At 47.6% G+C, this 20,214-nt stretch overlaps 8 protein-coding genes across 8 annotated transcripts; 3 read left to right on the forward strand and 5 right to left on the reverse strand.

Moving 5' to 3' along the window:
- Nucleotides 1-566: 566 nt before the first annotated feature.
- Nucleotides 567-4,795, forward strand: YPK9 (putative acid anhydride hydrolase). The gene has a single exon (XM_020214552.1). The coding sequence runs from the start codon at nt 739-741 to the stop codon at nt 4,717-4,719; it is 3,981 nt and encodes a 1,326-aa protein (XP_020071856.1). The 5' UTR covers nt 567-738; the 3' UTR covers nt 4,720-4,795.
- A 7-nt stretch (nt 4,796-4,802) lies between these two features.
- On the reverse strand, nt 4,803-6,069 carry CYBJADRAFT_171831 (Trimethyllysine dioxygenase; the record flags this gene model as incomplete). Its single annotated transcript, XM_020216262.1, has 2 exons — nt 4,803-5,874; nt 5,987-6,069. The coding sequence occupies 2 exons, from the start codon at nt 6,067-6,069 to the stop codon at nt 4,803-4,805; spliced, it is 1,155 nt and encodes a 384-aa protein (XP_020071857.1).
- Nucleotides 6,070-6,535: 466 nt separating this feature from the next.
- CYBJADRAFT_188992 (uncharacterized protein) lies at nt 6,536-7,579 on the forward strand. The gene has a single exon (XM_020217326.1). The coding sequence runs from the start codon at nt 6,691-6,693 to the stop codon at nt 7,519-7,521; it is 831 nt and encodes a 276-aa protein (XP_020071858.1). The 5' UTR covers nt 6,536-6,690; the 3' UTR covers nt 7,522-7,579.
- Nucleotides 7,580-7,629: 50 nt separating this feature from the next.
- Nucleotides 7,630-9,146, reverse strand: ECM8 (Ecm8p). The gene has a single exon (XM_020214553.1). It carries the CDS (start codon nt 8,998-9,000, stop codon nt 7,753-7,755), a length of 1,248 nt encoding a protein of 415 aa, XP_020071859.1. The 5' UTR covers nt 9,001-9,146; the 3' UTR covers nt 7,630-7,752.
- Nucleotides 9,147-9,435: 289 nt separating this feature from the next.
- On the reverse strand, nt 9,436-9,970 carry CYBJADRAFT_166602 (uncharacterized protein). The gene has a single exon (XM_020214554.1). The coding sequence runs from the start codon at nt 9,855-9,857 to the stop codon at nt 9,678-9,680; it is 180 nt and encodes a 59-aa protein (XP_020071860.1). The 5' UTR covers nt 9,858-9,970; the 3' UTR covers nt 9,436-9,677.
- A 716-nt stretch (nt 9,971-10,686) lies between these two features.
- Nucleotides 10,687-12,728, forward strand: CYBJADRAFT_166605 (nucleotide-binding respiratory complex I subunit). The gene has a single exon (XM_020214555.1). It carries the CDS (start codon nt 11,047-11,049, stop codon nt 12,613-12,615), a length of 1,569 nt encoding a protein of 522 aa, XP_020071861.1. The 5' UTR covers nt 10,687-11,046; the 3' UTR covers nt 12,616-12,728.
- A 52-nt stretch (nt 12,729-12,780) lies between these two features.
- On the reverse strand, nt 12,781-13,230 carry CYBJADRAFT_183522 (CCDC12/cwf18 family protein; the record flags this gene model as incomplete). The annotated part of the gene is made up of 1 exon (XM_020217078.1): nt 12,781-13,230. The coding sequence occupies one exon, from the start codon at nt 13,228-13,230 to the stop codon at nt 12,781-12,783; it is 450 nt and encodes a 149-aa protein (XP_020071862.1).
- Nucleotides 13,231-13,439: 209 nt separating this feature from the next.
- On the reverse strand, nt 13,440-19,244 carry MOT1 (DNA-binding ATPase; the record flags this gene model as incomplete). The annotated part of the gene is made up of 2 exons (XM_020213144.1): nt 13,440-18,681; nt 18,793-19,244. The coding sequence occupies 2 exons, from the start codon at nt 19,242-19,244 to the stop codon at nt 13,557-13,559; spliced, it is 5,577 nt and encodes a 1,858-aa protein (XP_020071863.1). The 3' UTR covers nt 13,440-13,556.
- Nucleotides 19,245-20,214: the final 970 nt, after the last annotated feature.

Below are 20,214 nucleotides of genomic sequence, written 5' to 3' on the forward strand. Positions count from 1 at the left end.
CACAGTGGAGCACACAGTGGAGCACACAGTGGAGCACACAGTGGAGCACACAGTGAACCACACTTGTCCACGGTGCTTGAAACAGAGGAAGAGAAGGTGAAAATTTTCGAAATGTGTGTCGCTCTATAAAAATTTCGCAAATTTCGCAAATTTCGCACACGCACCAAATGCAACACAAACATCCGCACACCAAGTTAGGGCTTTCTCATCACACGAGGTTGTGTTCTATCACCTGAGCTGAGAGTGCTGTAACAGCGCACCCAAAGGCTGCGAGTTTTCAACGACCCAACCAGCCACTGTAGTCTGCTTATCAATGACGTGTGCGTGTTTTCCTCCCTTTTCGTTTATTTGCGTAGCTTTCATCACCACGGCCTGATCAGCACACCGTTGTGCGATGGGCTGTACGGTGGAGGTGTCCGGGTGGGGTTGTCTGGTGGTGTCCGGGTGTTCCATACACGGGCGCGTGCGTCGATGACGGTTGCTTGTTATGGAGCCGGAACCCTTTACCCTTTACGGCCCAAGCTGCGACTTGTAGCCCATTTCATGAACTGTTCCCAACGGTTTCACCTAGCTTCAACACACTATCGTTTGCAGTTCACAGTGCTCAGCGGGCTGGTTTACTGCTTTTCTCATTGATACGTATAGATACAACAGAAGCTGTGGTTCTGGACTGTTTATACCCGTCACAAGAGCACACAGGGAGAGACATAGAAGCACAGCAAGCCATAATTGGACAGGATGGACCACTCACACAGACCGTCCGTGGCGTCACGGAGGGAGTCTGTGGTGTCACAGACCGAGGTCAACAGCACAGAGATGTTTGGAGGCGCCGGTTCTGAAATCATCCCCTCGTCGATTTCGACATTCCACCATCATCACCACTTTGGAGGGAGACAGTCAGACAGCCGTCACAGCTCAGTCCCGAGCTCCGCGGCGTCATCGATACGACGTGGCAGAATGGCCCACTCTCCAAGCGAGGTGGTGAACCTGACACGGTTACACTCGCGTACAAGTTCTCATGGCCGCTCAAGGTCTCAGTCAATCGACCAGTTCCGATTCTTCGACCCACAGGACATTGAGGCTGCCCAAGGTACATCCACAATGGATGAGAATGTGGACTATGATACCAACTGGGACGAAGATTACAGAAGGGACAGCTTCACAAGCGCAAGTGTCCATGATTATGGGTCTCTTGAAAGAACCACGACGACGTCGACCTATACCTTTAGAGACCGATTCCCCAGTGATAGTACTAGAGCCTTGCTCGAGGAGGACGAAGAAAGTGGTAACGAGGAAATCAACCCACAAACGTCAAACATAGCATCTAATACCCACGAGGTGGAGCCCGAGCTTCATGAGCAGTACTATCCATCGTTCCCTGCAAAGTTGCACTTTCAAAGATTTTACATTGCCGAGGAGGACTTGGTGTTGGGTATTGCAGGCTATAAAACCCATAGAGCTCGGCTCTACCTGTACTACTTATTGGTTACTGTCACTCTTGGTATGTTTTACCTCTTTATGAGATGGTTCCCACGCTACAAATTTGCTCTGATTGGTGAAAAGACCCCCTTGGCCAAGGCTGAATGGGTGGTTATTGAGACTGAACACGGTGAATTAACAGTTACTCAAGTTCACAGACAGTGGTACAATAGACCTTTATCGACAATAATGAACGTGCCACATCTGCATGTCTCTTCCTCGGACGAATTGCACGTCAACCTGGATCCTGTGATGCCAATTCTCATATCAATGGAATACAGGTATCTGAAGTTCTATTACACACCAGTGGAGGATATCTTTAAGACAAATACAAACTGGGTGGACCACCAATGGCTACACCACTCGAAGGATGGACTCTCTACAGATCAGTACGATGATAGATCTCTTGTGTTTAACCAAAACACCTTAGATATCAAGGAAAGACCAATATCACAGCTTCTTGTGGAGGAAGTCTTACACCCATTCTATATCTTTCAGGTGTTTTCCATCATTCTGTGGGCATTTGATGAGTACTACTACTATGCAACGTGTATATTCTTGATCTCTGTTGTATCAATTGGTAATACTCTTGTTGAAACTAGGGCAACAATGAGACGTTTGGCTGAGATCTCGAGATTCACCTGTAAAATTCGTGTTTGGAGAAATGGCTTCTGGAAAGAGATTGATTCCAATGATCTATTCCCCGGTGATGTGTATGAAATATCAGATCCTTCGCTAAACACTGTCCCATGTGACTCTGTGCTGTTATCAGGTGACGCTATTCTGAACGAGTCAATGCTAACCGGTGAATCAGTCCCGGTGTCAAAGTTACCTGCAACAGAAGAAACGTTGGGATGCTTGGTGGAGGCATCATCGCAGATCCCTGCTATATTGGCTAAGTCGTACTTATTCAATGGAACTAAAATCATCAGGGTTCGCCATGCAGCTTCTGATCCAGCACTTGCACTGGTTACACGTACTGGGTTTTCGACAACAAAGGGGTCTCTTTTACGCTCTATGTTATTCCCAAAGCCTGCTGGATTCAAGTTTTATGAGGATTCTTTCAAGTACATCGGATTCATGTCATGCATTGCTGGCTTTGGCTTCATCTTCTCCACCATCAACTTCATAAAGTTGGGATTGGGAACACGTATCATTGTTCTCAGAGCTCTTGATATCATTACCATTGTTGTTCCACCTGCATTGCCTGCGACACTAACCATAGGCACTAGTTTTGCTTTGGCAAGACTAAAGAAGAAGAATGTGTTTTGTATTGCACCTACCCGTGTTAATGTTGGGGGCAAGTTGGACATTTTATGCTTTGATAAAACTGGTACATTGACAGAAGATGGCTTGGACGTCTATGGTGTCCACTCCGCTGCAAATTTTGATCAACTGAGCACCAATATCAACGGTTTGGACGAACATATGGTTAGAGCTATGGTTGCTTGTCATTCTCTCAGAGTTGTGGACAACGAACTAATAGGTGATCCATTAGATTACAAGATGTTTGAGTTCACCAATTGGAACTATGAGGAGGAATTCAAAGGCTTCAATCCTTCAAGCGAAGGATCAGGCGATGAGAATATTCTTCCTGAGAATGCAGGTATCACACCTGCTGTTGTCTATCCAAAGGATAAGAGCAGAATGTTTGGTATTCTTAAGAGCTTCGAGTTTGTATCAGAGCTGAGAAGAATGAGTGTTGTTCTCAAAAGTGGAAACGACCTTAATGTCTTTACAAAAGGTGCACCGGAGGTTATTAGAGACCTCTGTGATGCCAAATCATTCCCCCCAAATTATGACGCTTTACTTCACCATTATACACATAGTGGTTATAGAGTTATTGCATGTGCAGGGAAGAAGCTGAAGAAGAACACTTGGCTCTACTCTCAAAAGATATCCCGTTCCGAAGCTGAGTCCAATCTGAGATTCCTAGGATTCATAGTCTTCGAGAACAGATTAAAACCATCAACTGCCGGCGTGTTGGCACAGTTGAAGCAAGCAAAGCTGAGAACCGTCATGTGTACAGGTGATAACCTTTTGACAGCTGTCAGTGTTGGACGCGAGTGTGGTTTGATTCAGGAGGATCTTATATTTGTTCCACAGTTCATCGATGATGAACTTCAGTGGGTAGAGATCAATGACGAGAGCTTGAGATTGGATAGAAACACGTTAGAACTACACGGATCGTACAAGTCGTATGGCTTTGCTGTTTCTGGAGACGTATTCAGGTACTTGTTGAAGGATGAGACACATGGGTTCTCTGAGCACTACATCGATACGATATTCTTGCACGCCAACATCTTTGCTCGTATGTCTCCTGATGAGAAGCATGAGCTTGTTGAGAGACTTCAAGATTTGGACTACACAGTGGGATTCTGTGGTGATGGTGCTAATGACTGCGGTGCTTTGAAGGCCGCAGACGTTGGTGTTTCTCTTTCTGAAGCTGAAGCCTCTGTTGCTGCTCCATTCACATCACGTACTTTTGAAATATCTTGTGTTCTTGAAGTTATCAGACAAGGACGTGCATCTTTGGTTACATCTTTTAGTTGTTTCCAGTACATGTCCTTATATTCTGCGATCCAGTTCGTCACAGTGTCTATTCTCTACAAGAGAGGATCGAACTTGGGTGATTTCCAGTTCTTGTGGATTGATCTGTTCTTGATCTTGCCATTAGCCATATTCATGTCGTGGTCAGATGCGTATGGCACAGTCGTTGCAAAGAGACCATCTGCGAATCTTGTATCTCCAAAGCTTTTGATCCCACTTGTTTCGAACATTGTTCTTTTGCTTCTGTTCCAAGTGTTCATCTGGCAATATGTACAGACAGAGCCATGGTATATTAAGCCAGTTCCAGGTGGTGATGATGCGGTCCAGTCCTCAGATAACACTGTTCTGTTCTTGTTCTCCAACTTCCAGTACATCCTGTGTGCACTGACATTGACCGTCGGCCCACCGTACCGTGAGCCTATTGTCAAGAATGTGCCATTCATTATCAACGTCATCGTCTGTGTCGTGCTCTCCATTGCCCTGATGAACGTTGACAGTGAAGGGTTCTGGGGCGAGCTTTTCCAACTCACTGCAATATCATTGGGATTCAAGTGGCTCATCGTGGTTGCCGCGGTGCTCAATTGGCTCGTTTGCCAATACATTCCACCACGTTTCAAAGGACTGATGCGTAAGAAGATCAGCTCCAAGAAGTACAAGAGATTACTCAGAGAGAAGAGAGGATCCGTTTAGACAAACAATCATACATTTTACATACATGTTATAAAACTATTTGGCAATGATAGGTGTACTATATGGTTTCCACAGATACATCATCAAGTAGAACGCTTGTACAGGTCCTCCTCGCTAGTGGCGTTGAATCTTCTCAGAGACGAGAGGAAATCGTCTCTGTCAAAGTACGCACCACACATTCTTCTCTTCCCTGTTGTGGTGCCCATTCTAGCATGGAACACCCTCCAGTTGTCAAAGATGAGGATCTCACCAGGAACAAGTTGTTGCCAGAACACGTTCTCAGGTCTGTTGATCACCGTGTTCCACTTACGCAAGGCAGAGTAGAGCTTCTTCAAAGTGTCATTGTCCAAGTGATAGTTTGTAGAACGGTCAGAGTTGTTCCAGGACACCTGCACCAATTCTCCGTTCTTGTCATGGATGAGAACAGGCTTACGTTGCACGAGATGAACATCTCCCAGGGAGTGGCACTCAACCTCAACTTCGCTCAAGAGCTTGTACTCCTCAGGGAACTCCTCTTTGAAATCCCTTGCGCACTTGAATGAGTCAACAACAGTTGTTTCACCGCCAGTTCCATCATGGAACAACAGGTGGAACAACTGGAGGTATGGCGTATACTCCCAGTATGTGCCGTCAGTGTGGCTCGGGATCTCAATGTCGGAGTACGCGGTGTCCTTCATGCTCAGGTCTGAGGTGAAGTCCCAGAATCCACCATAGTGTGTGTGTCTAATAGGAAGGAACTTGTTGCACATCTCCTCAGTGGCCTCTGCCGTCACTGGAACTCCGTGGATGAAGGAGAATCCATAGCTGTGGATGTTGTCCAGGAGCTGCTTGTGGTCCCCGCTGATCACGGCCTCATAAGGAACCGTTGGCTTGTTGTTGGCGATGGTCGCTCTGGTCCAGAGCACACGCTCCGGGTACAGCTCCTCCTTCTTAGGCGATGGCGCAGTGTACTCCTTCGTGTGAAGCTGTAGCCACTCACTGGAGAAGGTGGAAACGTGACCATCGTTCCACACGATCTTCAACGAGTTGGCCGTCGTGGCCACCTGATCTGGGTGTACGTCCTCGGCGATCTTGTAAGTGTCAACGAGACGTTGGTAGGTGGCCTCGCTGAAGCAGCGTGGACACGTACAGTTGTCTCTGAGCCAGAAGTTCAAGCTGTTCACGATGTTAGCACAGGGCTCTGTAGCCCGACAAGGCTCCTCATAGAATGTCAGGAGACACCCAGGAGACACCCAGGAGACACTTCGGAGTTGAAATCAATACTCACTACTCGTGCGTCTTACCATCACCCGTGGTGATGGTCACAACATCAGAGCCCTTAGCAGCAGACGAGATAGTCAATGTGGACATAGTTCAAAGCCAAAATAACCCGAATCACGATGCTCCACAACGTATGCCTTCAAGTCTCACAGTCCAGCAGGGAAAACAACAAGTTCAACAGGGTGAAACTCGAGAATCGCACGATCCCTCCCTCCCCCATCGCAAGCGATGTGTCCCTCCACCTTTCATCCCCAAAGCTTCGGAGTAATGCCGTCATCCACCGGCTGACGAGTGCGGCCGACGCGAGCCTGCCGGAAACAGCAGGTCAAAACCCGGGAGGGGGGGGGAACATCCCCCGGCGTCGTGCTCCTTCACCTTCCTCATCGGGAAAACCGAGGACACGACGCCCCGGAGCTCATCGTACCTCGGCTGAACCGACCAAGGCACACCATCCAGACACCACATGGCCATCCAGACACTAAAAAAATGGCAGAGTCAGCCATCACCAGCTTTCGCTAAAGAGAAAAAATTATCCGCCTTCCGCGCAGTGGGGGGGGGGGGGAGAGAGGCAGAGACAAAGAGCAAGCGATCGTCTTGTTCTCTCCCTTAATTCCATCTTTTGTGCGTTAACGGCAAGGAACATCGGCACATTTCACAGGGGTTTACAGTGCTTACATCAACGAGAGGATATTTTATTCCTGTTTATCGACAATGGTTATCAAGAGTCCATCACCACGTTCTACGGAGCTGGATGCCGCAGGTTATGGTCGCTGTGGAGGGTTCCTAGGGGTTAACAGTGATGATAACGGCGATGCCGAGCATCCACCTCGTGCTTGCAGCACACCACAACCAGCACCGCTGGCACACAGACAGACGTCCAACTACATATCGGCACTGCGTAAGCACTCGTCGAAGGACCTGAGCGAGATCATCAGCAGGGTGAAGCGCCACTGGGAGACGGGGGGCTCTGCGGAGGCCAGTAGCGCGGTGGCCGATGCTAGTGCTAGCTCCACCAAGGACAGCGCTGGCGATGCAGATACCCGTCAGAATACCCGTCCAGACATGGCGGTTGCATCGAACAACGGTGTTGATCCACTGGATAAGACCGCCCATGGTGTGGCGGCGACACAGGAGACGTCGGAGACGTCGTACCAGCGGTCATCACCATCTTTTGTACAGGCAACTGTGCAGCCACATTACAGCCCAGAGGACACCAAGAGACTAATGCAGCGGAAGAGCATTGACCTGGATGCTGCTGCTTCAGAGGAACAGTTTGGCATCAAGTATGGCGGGCTGAGACGCTCATCGCTGGATGATGACGAGGATGACGAGGGATTGCAAAAGTTCAAGGCGTACCATGATGCGGCGATTGAAGAGTTGAGGAGACGGACCGTACAGGAGGAGGACGATAACAAGTCATGCTTCCATTCGAATCAGCTGAATGAAAAGATCCAGGATGCAGAATCAGCGGGATACTTCCCTCAGTCATTTGAATACAACGATTTTAAGAGAAGAATGAGCTACCACAACAGAAACGATTGAGACGTGGGAAAAAAGGTGACAGAAACGCTGTTTCAGCTACGTATGAAGGAGGGAGTATCTGGCTAATTCTGGATTCTCGACAAGTCTATGTAGAGATGACACAAGCCATGCCTTAGGATGATCGAAAAGATAATGATATGAAAAGAAGAAAAAACAGATGCAGTTCATCATAATTTCTCAGATGCGTAGTAACAACCGTGATAGTTTGCTATTGTAACAATAGAGAACAGGCTATGAGTGAACATCTTGGTGTGCCTTGAGGATGTGAAGAAAATAGTTGAAGTAGAGTCCCTGTGATTTCGAATATTGTAATTGTCCATCGGGCAATTGGCCCAATTGAATCCATTGGGAACAATGTGGACATTCGACGGATCTATTGATCCATTGCTTTTGAGATATTTCAAACACTGATCCAGGTAGGGGTAGGAGACTTGGTGATAAACCAGGAGGTTGAAGTACACCATGGGAAAGCAGCAAGTGAGTTTCGAAATCCGCCTTGAGGACCCAATTTTGACCTCGACATAAGCGACACATCCTCTCAACTCTTCCAGTGAGACAGTGCCTTCTTTCATACCTCCAACAGGTGAGATTCGAGATGAATGAAGCACTTGTCCGCTCTTTGAATCCACAACATCTTGTTTCACAACCATTGGAGGACTTGGGACATCTCCTGTTATATTTGTACTCAACTTGCGAGGACCCTTTCAATATTGGAGACCGTTTGATTCTATGACCTTGGAAATACCTTGGTAACCAAGTCTTATCGTCTATATCTTCAATGTTCTCGATGAACTTGACATTATCATTGGTTTTGTATAGCACATTTACAGGAAGGCAATGTGTGGATTCTTGCTCTGGTATCTTGGGGTTCCGCTCTTTATAAGGTGGTTCCTCGTCTAGAATCAAATCATCATCATCCTCATCATCAAGTGAGCCGTCATCAGAAGATTCATCTTCCTCATCATTATTCAAAGCACAGTGGTTTGACAAGAACTGCAATGGAAATACCCTTGATTTACCACTTAACACACCAATAGAGGTACTGTTCTCCTTACCATCGTCGTCTTCATCCTCGCTAGGAATCTCAGAGTCGTACTCAAACCCCATTGCACTAAACGTTTCCACGAGCGACTGTTGCAAGGTCGGATCCACAACGGGCTTCATATACACAGTCTCCACGTTATGTCCACTTCTCGAACTTCTAACCACGTGGCTGTCACTGTAGCACTCGCCAGGTGAAGAAACAGTGGAACTGGACTCACTATGGACAGCACTGCTCAAGAGTGAAGAGACAACACCCAGAGTGACGTCGTTGTCGTTATCGTTATCAGAACCAACGGCCCAGGCAACATTACCAATTTCACTCAACAGCCCTTCTCTCAGGGGCTGATCTGACACTCTGGAAGCACCAGGGCCCGGAGACCACTGCTGTGAGCCACGCTGAGTGCCCACCACCGGCGAGCTGTACTGCTGATCCATCTCTGTTGGCAACATACGCAGCTTGCTATATAGAGCTGTTTATACACGCTGAAGCAATAGCCAAAACTAAGCCTAGTACTAGATAGTTGAAATATATAAGCGTCCTTCGTACGTTAGGTAATAGAGAGCTCACGTTTCAAAAGCCGTAGATAGTTACACTCAGAGGAGCTCACGTACACTGTGGTATAGATTGTATGCTAATGGATCCAATTAGCCAATTGCGTATAACGCACTGTTTGTGTCAACGCGCAGTACGCATTTTACACGTTTTTGTGTCTCTTTAGTCATCCCGCGTTCTGGGCGCTTACCGGAAATGGGCGATAACCGGAAATGGACGATTTTCAGAACAGGCTGGAGAACGGCATATATGAGAAAACAGATCCAGCGCCTGTGGCCTAATGGGGAAGGTGCAACCCACGAAATAGCTACACAGCATTTTGGTGATGGGAACGATGCTAGTACATTCTCTCGGTGGTGTAATGCCCATGTGTATTATACACCTATCAAATTAGCTGAAGTATAAAAGAGCGTGCATTGATTTCACCGGTTATTATCCTTGGCCCGACTCCATATTGGATCATCAGCGCCCAATTCAGGCCCAACTGGAGTATTATGTCTCATGTGCGTGTTATGTAAGGGAGTAGTTATCTGGTCGTGATCATGGTACCTGGCGACATTCAGAGCTTGATGTCACAGTTGCAAGAGTCCACGGTGCATTTGCAGTTCTCTGGAAGACACTTACATGTGGCACTTCCGCACACATCACAGCCCTTAGAGGCAGCGGTCTTCACAACGGAGATCTGAGCTGGGGCAGCTGGCTTGGTTTCTTGAGCTTGTTTCTTTGAGCAACAGGACATGATTGTGTGAATTGAATATGGTAGTTTGTGCGATCTGGACAGTACCTAAGTGGTAGAACACTGGATGGTTATTATGGATGTAGCAAGAGTAATACACTGACTGGAGAGAAGAGATAAAACGTCCCAAGGGACCTTTTTATATACAAGTGAAAAAAAAAACGACAAAACGACAAAAACCGAAAAAGCGTTTACCCGATAAGCGGTGATTGGCAGGAAAGCGCTATCGTGATTAGGATTTCCTAATTAGGAAAGTCCTTCCACTCGAAAAAAGCGATGAGAGATGGCAACGGTCAGAATCCCGAGGGTCTAATGTGAAGAGCATGGGGATTGTGTAGCACAAGTGTGAAGCTGTAGCGGAGGACTGCTCGGAGTCTGCTTTCGTGGTGGAAGCCCTCGAGCGTGTGACGTAGTTGATGGGCGTGGGCCGCGTTCTAGGGTTCTATTCCAGTGTTCTATTCCAGTGTTCTATGCCAGTGTTCTGTACGTGTGATCGATACGCAGCGACGATGGTCCAGTGCTACGGAATGGCGTTGTATCCGTACGCCACTGTTGGCGAGAATGCCCGTGTTGGCGTGTAGCTAAGCACATACATCAGCTCACTAGTCTGGTTCGTTGTGCGTTGGGCTATTCCCCCACACAGAGAACGAATGGCGACATGCTTCAGCGTGTGGTGCATCGATGCGATGCACTAGCCAATATGATTCTCTCAGCAACAATGGCTATACTATATAGGCAGGAATATATACCTAGAGCACCCGGAGCACGCACACCACTGCCTGGATCTTCGAACACGTCTGCTTCTCCACCACGGTACCGTGTACTCAGTCGAACCCCCCCCCCCCAACAACGGCTCGTCCTGTGTTACCACCGCTGCCATCGCCGTTACCTTGGGCGCGACCACTCCCTGCCCATGCCCCATCGCACCGCACAAAAGACATCGCCCACATAGCCAGCAGGTGCTCCCCACTGCTCTTCTCTCCATAACCACCACACTGTCACCCTGCGATCTGATCACACTGCCATCTGATCACCCTGCTATCTGATCACATTGCCATCTGATCACATGGCCATCTCATCACACCGTCACCATCGCCATGGCACCAGAGCCCTTCCGCACACAGCCCAAAGCGGCAATTTTCCGCACACACTCAAAACCTCTTTCCCGCCAATGAGATTTCAAGGGGCTCCCATGACAAAGAGCAGGGGGGAAAAAGCTTTCACAGACTCAAAGGAGAAAACCACAAATTATCAACAAACCACAAACATCAACAAACATCAACAAACAACAAAGCAAGCAAGGATGTCCAGTTTGACTCGCATGTCAGCATTCCGCCTGTCCAAGCGCACGCTTGCCACAGTGGCGGAGGCCAACCCGAACCGCCGCCTGGGAAAGCTGAGCGACCAGGATCGTATCTTCCAGAACTTGTACTCGTACTACGGCAAGGACTTGAAGTCAGCGCAGGCGCGTGGAGACTGGCACAAGACCAAGGAGATTGTGCTGAAAGGAGACGCGTGGATCATCGACCAGATGAAGAAGTCCGGGCTGAGAGGCCGTGGAGGTGCCGGTTTCCCCTCTGGGCTGAAGTGGTCTTTCATGAACCCGCCAGGCTGGGAGAAGAACGAGGGCCCAAGATACCTCGTTGTCAACGCGGACGAGGGAGAGCCTGGTACCTGTAAAGATCGTGAGATTATGCGTAAGGAGCCCCATAAGTTGGTGGAGGGTTGTTTACTCGCTGGTAGAGCCATGAACGCCACAGCTGCTTACATCTACATCAGAGGTGAGTTCCTTGAAGAGGCTATTGCAATGCAACAGGCCATCGACGAGGCATACGCAGCAGGATTGATTGGAAAGGATTCGTGTGGCTCAGGTTATGCCTTTGACGTTTTCATCCACCGTGGTATGGGTGCGTACATCTGTGGTGAGGAGACTGCGCTGATTGAATCCATCGAGGGTAAGCAAGGTAAGCCACGTCTCAAACCTCCTTTCCCAGCTGCTGTTGGTCTCTTTGGTAGACCTTCCACCGTGACCAACGTTGAAACCGTTGCTGTTGCTCCAACTATCTTGAGAAGAGGCCCAGAATGGTTTGCAGGCTTGGGTAGACCAGGTAACGCTGGTGTCAAGTTGTACGGTATTTCCGGCCACGTCAACAAACCGTGTGTTGTTGAGGAGGAGATGGGTATCCCATTAAGAGACTTGATTGAGATTCACTGTGGTGGTGTCCGTGGTGGCTGGGATAACTTGCTCTCCATCATCCCAGGTGGTTGTTCTGTGCCAAACTTGACCAAGGAGGCTTCTGAAAAGGCATTGATGGACTATGATGGTCTAAGAGAGGTTGGTTCCTCGTTAGGTACTGGTGCAGTCATTGTCATGGATAAGTCCACTGATATCATCAAGGCCATTGCCCGTTTGTCCAGTTTCTACCGTCACGAGTCCTGTGGTCAATGTACTCCATGTCGTGAAGGTACCACATGGCTATCAAAGGCCATGGATAGATTTGTCGTTGGTGATGCTAAGCCAGAGGAGATCGACATGATCATCGAGGTGACGAAACGTCTTGAGGGCCACTCCATCTGTGGTTTAGGTGATGCTGCTGCTTGGCCAGTTCAAGCTCTCGTCAAGAACTTTAGACCAATTATCGAGGAGAGAATCGCACAGTTCAACTCAAAGCATCCTAACATCGAATACGGTGGATGGGTCCCAAATGCAACCATCTATGACGGTAAGGTTAACGGACTACCAAAGAACTTCCATCATTGATGATATTTATATCTTCCATATTTATTATTTATTCCGAATCACCCAACCCCCTGCCATTATTTATTTATTTCACATGATATATACAGTCTATTTCAACGTATTTAAAGATCTCATCTCATGTACCGTTTGGTTTCCATCACTACCGGCACTTTGGCCGTGGTTGTTTCACTCTTGTTTCTCTTGTCTAAGTGTTTGAATACGATGTCTCACAACCTCGTGAATAACATCATCAGTCCTCTCATCCAGAAGCTTCAAATCGTCAGAGATATCCCTTTCGAGGTCCCACGTGATCTTCTTCTGTTTGAACACAGCCTTGACATCGCCAACGTTGGCCATATCTCTAAACTTGGAGAGCACCTCATCTTGAATCGCCTGCGACACCGCTTCAACAGTCTCAGAGTTCTCATCGAGCGTTGTAGGCGGACGAGAGAACCCCTTCACGGTGGTGCGAGTCTCTGGATCGTAATTTCGACTCTTTATAACCGGATCTTGAGCTTGTGTAGCTGTTTCTGTAGTATGCTGGCTTGTTTGGCTTGTTTGCTCTGATGTTTTACCTTTGTTCCGCAGTGCTAAAAGACGAGCTTTGCGAGCCGCTGATTGCTCTTCTAATGACATGACGAATAGCTGATGTGTCTATGTGCAAAGCTCTCGAGCACTGTGCGTGTGAATGATACCGAGTGGAGTCACCGTCAACATTGCTCACAAGGTGTTTTGGGAGCTCTTTCAACATCAACACATTTTTTTTTTCACCAAAACACGCACTTCTAGCTACATAACAAAAAACACATACATAGCAAGCGATGACGATCTCTACAGCAAAAAAGCACTCAATTATTATTTCGTAACCCATTAATGATTTGAAAAAATGAACCCGGATGTTCCATTTCTATGCAGTTGTGACAATAATGCTAAATTGATACTGAGATCTTGTGTTTCTCATCTCACTTCAAACTCTTGATGAAGGTATCCAGGTTGTACTCTTCATCGTATTGAGATTGGTCCCACAACTCTCCTAGTTCGTTGACAATGGCACCGGCCTTTCCGGAGAGACCAGATTCATGAATGGCATCGTCAGACGTGGCTTTACTACCAGTTCCATTCGTCTTGGTGGACCTTTCAACATCTTCATTCTGTTCTTGTTGTCCAGACTGGTCAACATCAAACAAGTCCAAAAGCTGGCCTGTGTCCATCGATGCCAATCCAGCATTCTGTTGGCTGACAACAGTGGAAGCGATGTTCATCTTGAACTTCTGCAGTCCCATAATCTTTTCCTCCAAGGTGTCCTTGGTGATTAATCTGTACACGTTAACAACCTTCTTTTGGCCTAACCTGTGGGCTCTATCCATCGCCTGTAAGTCGTTCATTGGATTCCAATCATGTTCCACAAATATCACCGTATCAGCACCTGTTAAATTCAGCCCGAGACCACCAACTTTTGTCGTCAATAACAACACGTCAATAGATGGGTCTTGGTTGAACTTCTGAACAATTTTCTGACGGTCCCTAGGATCCGTAGAACCATCTAGTCTCATAAAGGTAACAGAAGGCAAGTGCTTACGTAGCAAATCTTCTTCAACCATATCCAACATGTCCTTCAATTGACAGAAAATCAAGACACGGTGTTGACTGATGATGTTGTCCGTGTCAAAGTTCTGCTTGTCAACGTCTTGTACACCAATGCCACATTCCAGCAGCAACGTCTTCAATGCCATCAGTTTTGGTGCGTGCTTGATATCGTGAAGACCGAGACCAGTCTGCTTAAGGTACTTGCGAACATCGTTGTACTGAGGATGAGACTCGTTCAACACCAACGCCGGATGGTTACACAACTTTCTCATGTACTGCAATGCTTGGAAAATGTGAGTCTTGTTCTCTGCAACATCTGCGGTTTTGATGTCCTCTTGAACAACGTTCTTTTGCTTCTTAGCAAAGTCGTTGTACAGCTGCTTTTGCAAGTCACCAAGTTGACAGTAATAATCCTGGATGATCTTTGGTGGTAAATCAGACAACACCTCCTCCTTCAAACGACGCAACATGAAAGGTAACACCTGTTTATGAAGTGCTTCCAAAGCCAATGCACCAGCTTCTTGTTCCTTCGAAGAGGTCTTGGAGTTTCTTGATGCTGCAATTGGTTTAGCAAACCTCTCTTGAAACATTTTCTCAGTACCCAAGAACCCTGGCATCAAGAAATCAAACAAAGACCACAGTTCAAGAACATTGTTCTGAATAGGAGTACCAGACAAGATTAATCTGTGATTGGCTCTGATATTCTTCACGGCCTTAGTTAGCTTTGAATTGGAGTTCTTGATGATATGTCCTTCATCCAAAACACAATAGTTATAGTCCTTAGACCCTAGGAACTCGACATCATTACGAACAACGTCGTAGGAAGTAACGATGATATCGGCATCACCAAACTGATGGCGTAGACCTTGTCTCACAGATGGACCACCAGCATAAACAAGAACGTTCAAAAATGGGGCGTACTGGTTGAACTCTTGTTCCCAATGACCCGTCAAACTAGGCGGACAAACAATCAGCGTCGGTAAAGGTCTAGTCTCAATTGATTTCGTAGCCTTATAATCCTCAGCTCTCAAATGATGATCACTTGCAACAATGCAAATAGTTTGAAGGGTCTTACCTAGCCCCATATCGTCGCAAAGAATACCGTGTAAATGGTACTTGTTCAAGAACGCTAACCAATTGACACCTTCCTGCTGATACTTTCTAAGGGTGGCTTCAATAGACACGGGAAGATCGAATGGTTTTGAGCTCGATGGATCCATCATTTGACGAATGAATTCCCTCTCCTTCTCTCTTCCTTCAAGAAGTTCCTTTGGAACGTCCTCCGGATCCGGAATACCAGCTTCTAACGGAACCAGCTTGATGATAGATGCAAAAGTGCTAGTAGCGAGCACACGTACGTCCTTGTCAGAATCACTCATACGGCCCAACACAGGGACAATGAAGAAAATCACATATGGCAGAATATCAGCCTCCATGGCCTTGGAAAGATGGTACACAACCTCAGTTCCACCTTGACGTTCCGAGACATCACCTGCGTTGTTCAACAGAGGGAGCACTTCTTTCACCATGAAGGGCACAACCTTGGAAGGAGCAAGCTTTGCAAGTGCAGCCATGGTCTTCGCAGCAGAGTACCTGAAGACTGACAGTGATGATCTCAAGCCGTTCAGTAACAATGGCAGAAGCTCAATAAGCCTTGGAAGAAGGTCTCTGGCAAAGGAAGCGGACAGAGCCTTCAAGATACCAAGACCGTCGATGATTGCTTGTCCAACAGTATCATCCACTTCTCCAAGTATTGGACTCTCAAGGTTTCTCAAGGCCTCAAAGATGGACTTCCCGAGTTGTGGAACTTTGTCAAACACCTCATCACCAAATGCAGTCAAGATATCATCCAATGCAAACTGTGCACCTCTTCTCTTGACCTTTGCCTCATGGATGACAGCGTTGTAAGCCTCCGAATCAGCTGACGAAGTCTCTTCTTTCCGTATAGACAATATAGTGTCCTTGACGTCTCTGAGGGAGTTGAACTCAGGAACCTCAGTGGTATCAACACAGATGAATCCACAGAGGTTTTTAGCAATTTTGTCGGAAACGTTGACCTTTCCACAAGCCACCAGCTTGCCGATGAGATCTGCGATTGAAGAAGCACTGCGTTCTTGTAAGATCTCCAGCTCTTCAGCCTTGATACTGTCCATCAGCGAACGGATGAACGGATTCAACTTTTTAGGCAGATCCTTCAAAGATATCGCAGCAGAGGCGTAATTAGAAAGGATGTGGATGGCTCTCTGATTCTTCAGGGTACGTGCTTCTTCAATCGCATTAGCGAGTCTTGTTTTAGCATCCTCCAGTGCCTTCTGTGCGCTCATCTTGTACATGTTGCTCATATGACTTAGAAGTTTAGGATACGTCTCAGAAATGACAGTATCGGCCACTTCAAGGCTAAAGGCACCAGGACCGGCATCAGCTTCACCTTGGACAACGACTGGAAGGTCTTGCACCTTGTTATGGGAGATGTTGCCTTCCTCGATGAAGACTCTAAACAAAGCATGGCATTGAGTTCTCACGGCTTTCAATGTTGGCACCAATTCCTTATAGTAAGGGAGAGAAGAAGGATCATTCAAAACAGAAAAGAATGAATCATAGAAACTGGACACAACGATTTCAGAAGGAGCAAGTCCACGACCAGAGAGGGCACCACAGTACTCTTTGATAACAATTGAAAGGAAAAGCCTTGGACTGGAATGTGAACTGGACAGATAACCTGTCAAGAGAGGCACAGTTGATTCCAACGACTCAGGGTCCAGGTAGGACAGTATCTGGCCCAACGCAGTGGCACTAGCAATCCGTGTGCGGTAGAAAACTTCAACGCCCAACAGCGTGATATCTCCAATGATCATCGGACCATCAATGTTGACACGCTCATTATCATCTGGTGGTGGGATAACAGGGTCAGGTTTTGGAGGGGACTTCCTCTTGCGTCCACGACCGTGATGTTCTTCTGGAGGAGGAAGAGGCTCAAAAGGCGTACCGGAGGGGTTCAACAGATAGTGAGGTGGCATCGTGTAGTTGTAACGAGATACACCGATTGGAGTCATCAATAAGTTGGTGATTGGTTTGATATGAGGTAAAACCATTGAACTGAAGTGAGCTTCGTCCAGAGTGTTGGCTTCTTCAACAAGCTTGACAAAAACTTGTTGTGATAACACCAGCACTTCGGGGTTCTGCTCCAATAGTAGATTCTGAAAGACCAGCCTTATGGCATGGCCGTCAATCCAAGCCTTCGATGACTTATCTGAAATGGACAAGAATGAAAGCAAAGTCCTTAACACTGACATTCTAACGTTCGTGATGGAGTGTCTCAGAAATGGATATAGCTTTGGAATCAAGTTCTTGAAGGAGTACTCCTCGTTTTCAGAGGCCTCCTCTTTGATAATGTTTAGAACTTCAGGGTGGATACAAAGCTTTGATAGCAAATCCATAACCGCACCGATAGAGGCAGACAGATCGTCTTTGAGCATGGTCAAACAATTCCACAATGTGGTGATAACGTCCTTGATTGAGTCTCTCTTTATTCTAATGAATTCATCAGTGATTGGGGTCAGTGTAGCAGCAGCAACTGCCTGAACGTCATCAGAGTCGTTCAATCCGTGTAGCACCATTCTCAAAACATCATCTAGTAACTCTGGTTTCTCTGACAAAATGTCTGTTCGAACACTCACTAGGTACCTCAGACCAAGCATACCTCCATGGCTGGCTTCCCAACATGGCACTCTTTCACCAGCTGCAGTATTCTGAAGTACCAAATCACCTAAATGCTTGAAGATCTGCACAACGAGATCGTTATCAAGATGTACCAAAAGAGCAGCCAGTGTCTGAGCAGCAGACTCTCTCACTGGAGCAACTACGGTATCGTAGACAAAGTCACCAAATCGATCTGTAGCGAAAAGCGTCAGCAAACGACATGCGAGATCTTCTAACGTTTGTCTGTTCTTTTGGTTATTTTCCTGAAGGCTTCTTCCTTTGACTCTTCCGGCACCTTTGCCATGCTTCTTAACCAGTTCACGAAGACCAAGAACAGCACCGTGTCTCGTTTCCCATGTCTCAGAAAACATGTCTGCAACGAGCAACTCGTAGACGCCTTGGAAAGGCCATACAAGACCGGCAACTTTCGCATGTTCTGCTAAGATTGGTGGAATTTCAGGTGCCTTGGTCTCAACAACCAGTTTATTACCACCTGCTTGTGTTGTTATATCCATACCTGGTGACTGAACACTTCTTGCACTCTGCAAACCAGTACACGATGCATCACTATCAACCAATTTTCTCGAGACAGAACTCTGAGATAGATCCACTGGTTTGGATTTTGAAAGGCCACCTTTCGTTGCCATCTTAGCCTTCCGCTTTGCCATTGCCTTGAGCCTTGCACTTGAGATAGTTGGCGTAGCATTGGGTGCTGGCGACGCGGAAGATGAACGTGTATCAGAAGGAGGCATCGAAGGCTCCAGCGAGGACTCTTCCCTCTTGACTTCGACTTTAACCGCACTCCGTACACCACCTATGTTCTCCTTACCATTCTTCGTGTCGTCGTAGTCAACCATGAGCTCATCCTCCTCCGCGTGCTCTGGTTTGATGCCCAGCGTCCTGTTGATAGACATCTTCTGCTTCTTTATGCTCGCCAGTGTGCGTGCTGGTGCCACGGAATCGCTGTCCGAGCAGGACAGCAGCTTCTTCCCAGACTTCAGGATCTCGTGGAAGTTCCACTGGTCTAGCGAGATGAAGTTGTTGTAGTCGTTCAGGTACTTCATCTCTTGTTCTTCGAGCTTGATCTGCGAATCGTCAAGCTCCTCGAGCTTCACAGGCGTCTCATCGCCAGCGTTTGGGTCCCAGGTCTCAGCCTGTGACGCGATACCACCAAACGCCCTTGCAGCGGTGGTTCTCGTCTCCCATTTCTTCGAGTTGAGGTACGGGTAAACACGACTGAGCAGGTTGAGCACCTCCTCTGGGTGCGCCTTTGCGAGGTCAACCAGTTGATCTGCAGCTGTGTTCCTTATAAAGGGCGTAGACCCCGTGTCCAACAGCACAACCAAACGTTCAAGCCTTGACATCTGGGGACTGTAGCTCAGTGTGTGGGGGGAGGCCTCGATCTAATGACTTAACCAATATTGATAAACACCGCGATTAACCGTCAACTCCACAGCGGCTATCACTTCAGTGTATGTTTTGATGTAACTGAACAGAGAGCGATGGGTATAAAGTACGCGATGATGTGGTTGGCGCAACACAGATATAACGACGACAAATTTGGGTTGTGTGCTTTTGTGAAACGCGCGTTTTCTCCCGGGCTGCTGCTCTGTCGTTTTGCGTTTTGCGTTTTTCGTTTTTTTTTGGTTTTAGGCTTTTGTCCTGTTGCCCCTTTCCCCTTTTTGAAGCGGCCCCATTTCGAGGAATTTCATCCTTGTTTTATACATGCGGTGGGAGGACAAGTGGCAAGGGGCGCAAAGCTGCGAAAATGGACAAAAATTTTCGACTTTTTTTTTTGGGTACCGTTGCGCGTTGGCAAATTTGCGAAAATTTCGCACGGATTCATGAGCGTGTGGTGCGCTCAGGAGCGCCCAAGGGGGGAATCAGGCTGCGGAGAAAGTGCTGCTGTTGTTTCTGCGTACGCTGCTGCCGCCAACACACCGCTGCTGCCAACACACCGCGCTCTGCTCAAGCGCAAAAGGGAGGTGTCGTGGTAGTGCCGGGGGTCTACGGAGGTGAGACGTGGAAATCAGTGAGGCAGAGTCAGATGGCGAATCGTGATCTGATCACGGGTACGGGGGTTTTAACCAGATGGCCGTGTTGCTGCAAAGGAGCATTTGTATTTTGAAGTTAACGCTGTTAATCCAGCCATGCCACTTCGAAGATCACACTGGTATGAACAGCCAATGGACAGATCAAGATTGTGATTACAATGTTACAGTCAGCCTAGCCCTCAGACAGAGTACGACGGTTTTACAGCGGCCTTCTGCTTGGAGCGGGACGGACACCCTCAACTGGCGTTGGCGTAAGCAGGCAGGGGGAAACAGGAAGGCC

Source organism: Cyberlindnera jadinii, assembly GCF_001661405.1.
Source record: "Cyberlindnera jadinii NRRL Y-1542 unplaced genomic scaffold CYBJAscaffold_3, whole genome shotgun sequence".
NCBI classification, from domain to species: Eukaryota; Fungi; Ascomycota; class Saccharomycetes; order Phaffomycetales; family Wickerhamomycetaceae; genus Williopsis; species Williopsis jadinii.

What these genes read in the sequence shown, in the direction of transcription:
- ECM8 (XM_020214553.1), bottom strand. Translation starts at nt 9,000, where the DNA reads ATGGATCAGCAGTACAGCTCGCCGGTGGTGGGCACTCAGCGTGGCTCA.
- CYBJADRAFT_166605 (XM_020214555.1), top strand. Translation starts at nt 11,047, where the DNA reads ATGACAAAGAGCAGGGGGGAAAAAGCTTTCACAGACTCAAAGGAGAAA.
- YPK9 (XM_020214552.1), top strand. Translation starts at nt 739, where the DNA reads ATGGACCACTCACACAGACCGTCCGTGGCGTCACGGAGGGAGTCTGTG.
- CYBJADRAFT_166602 (XM_020214554.1), bottom strand. Translation starts at nt 9,857, where the DNA reads ATGTCCTGTTGCTCAAAGAAACAAGCTCAAGAAACCAAGCCAGCTGCC.
- CYBJADRAFT_188992 (XM_020217326.1), top strand. Translation starts at nt 6,691, where the DNA reads ATGGTTATCAAGAGTCCATCACCACGTTCTACGGAGCTGGATGCCGCA.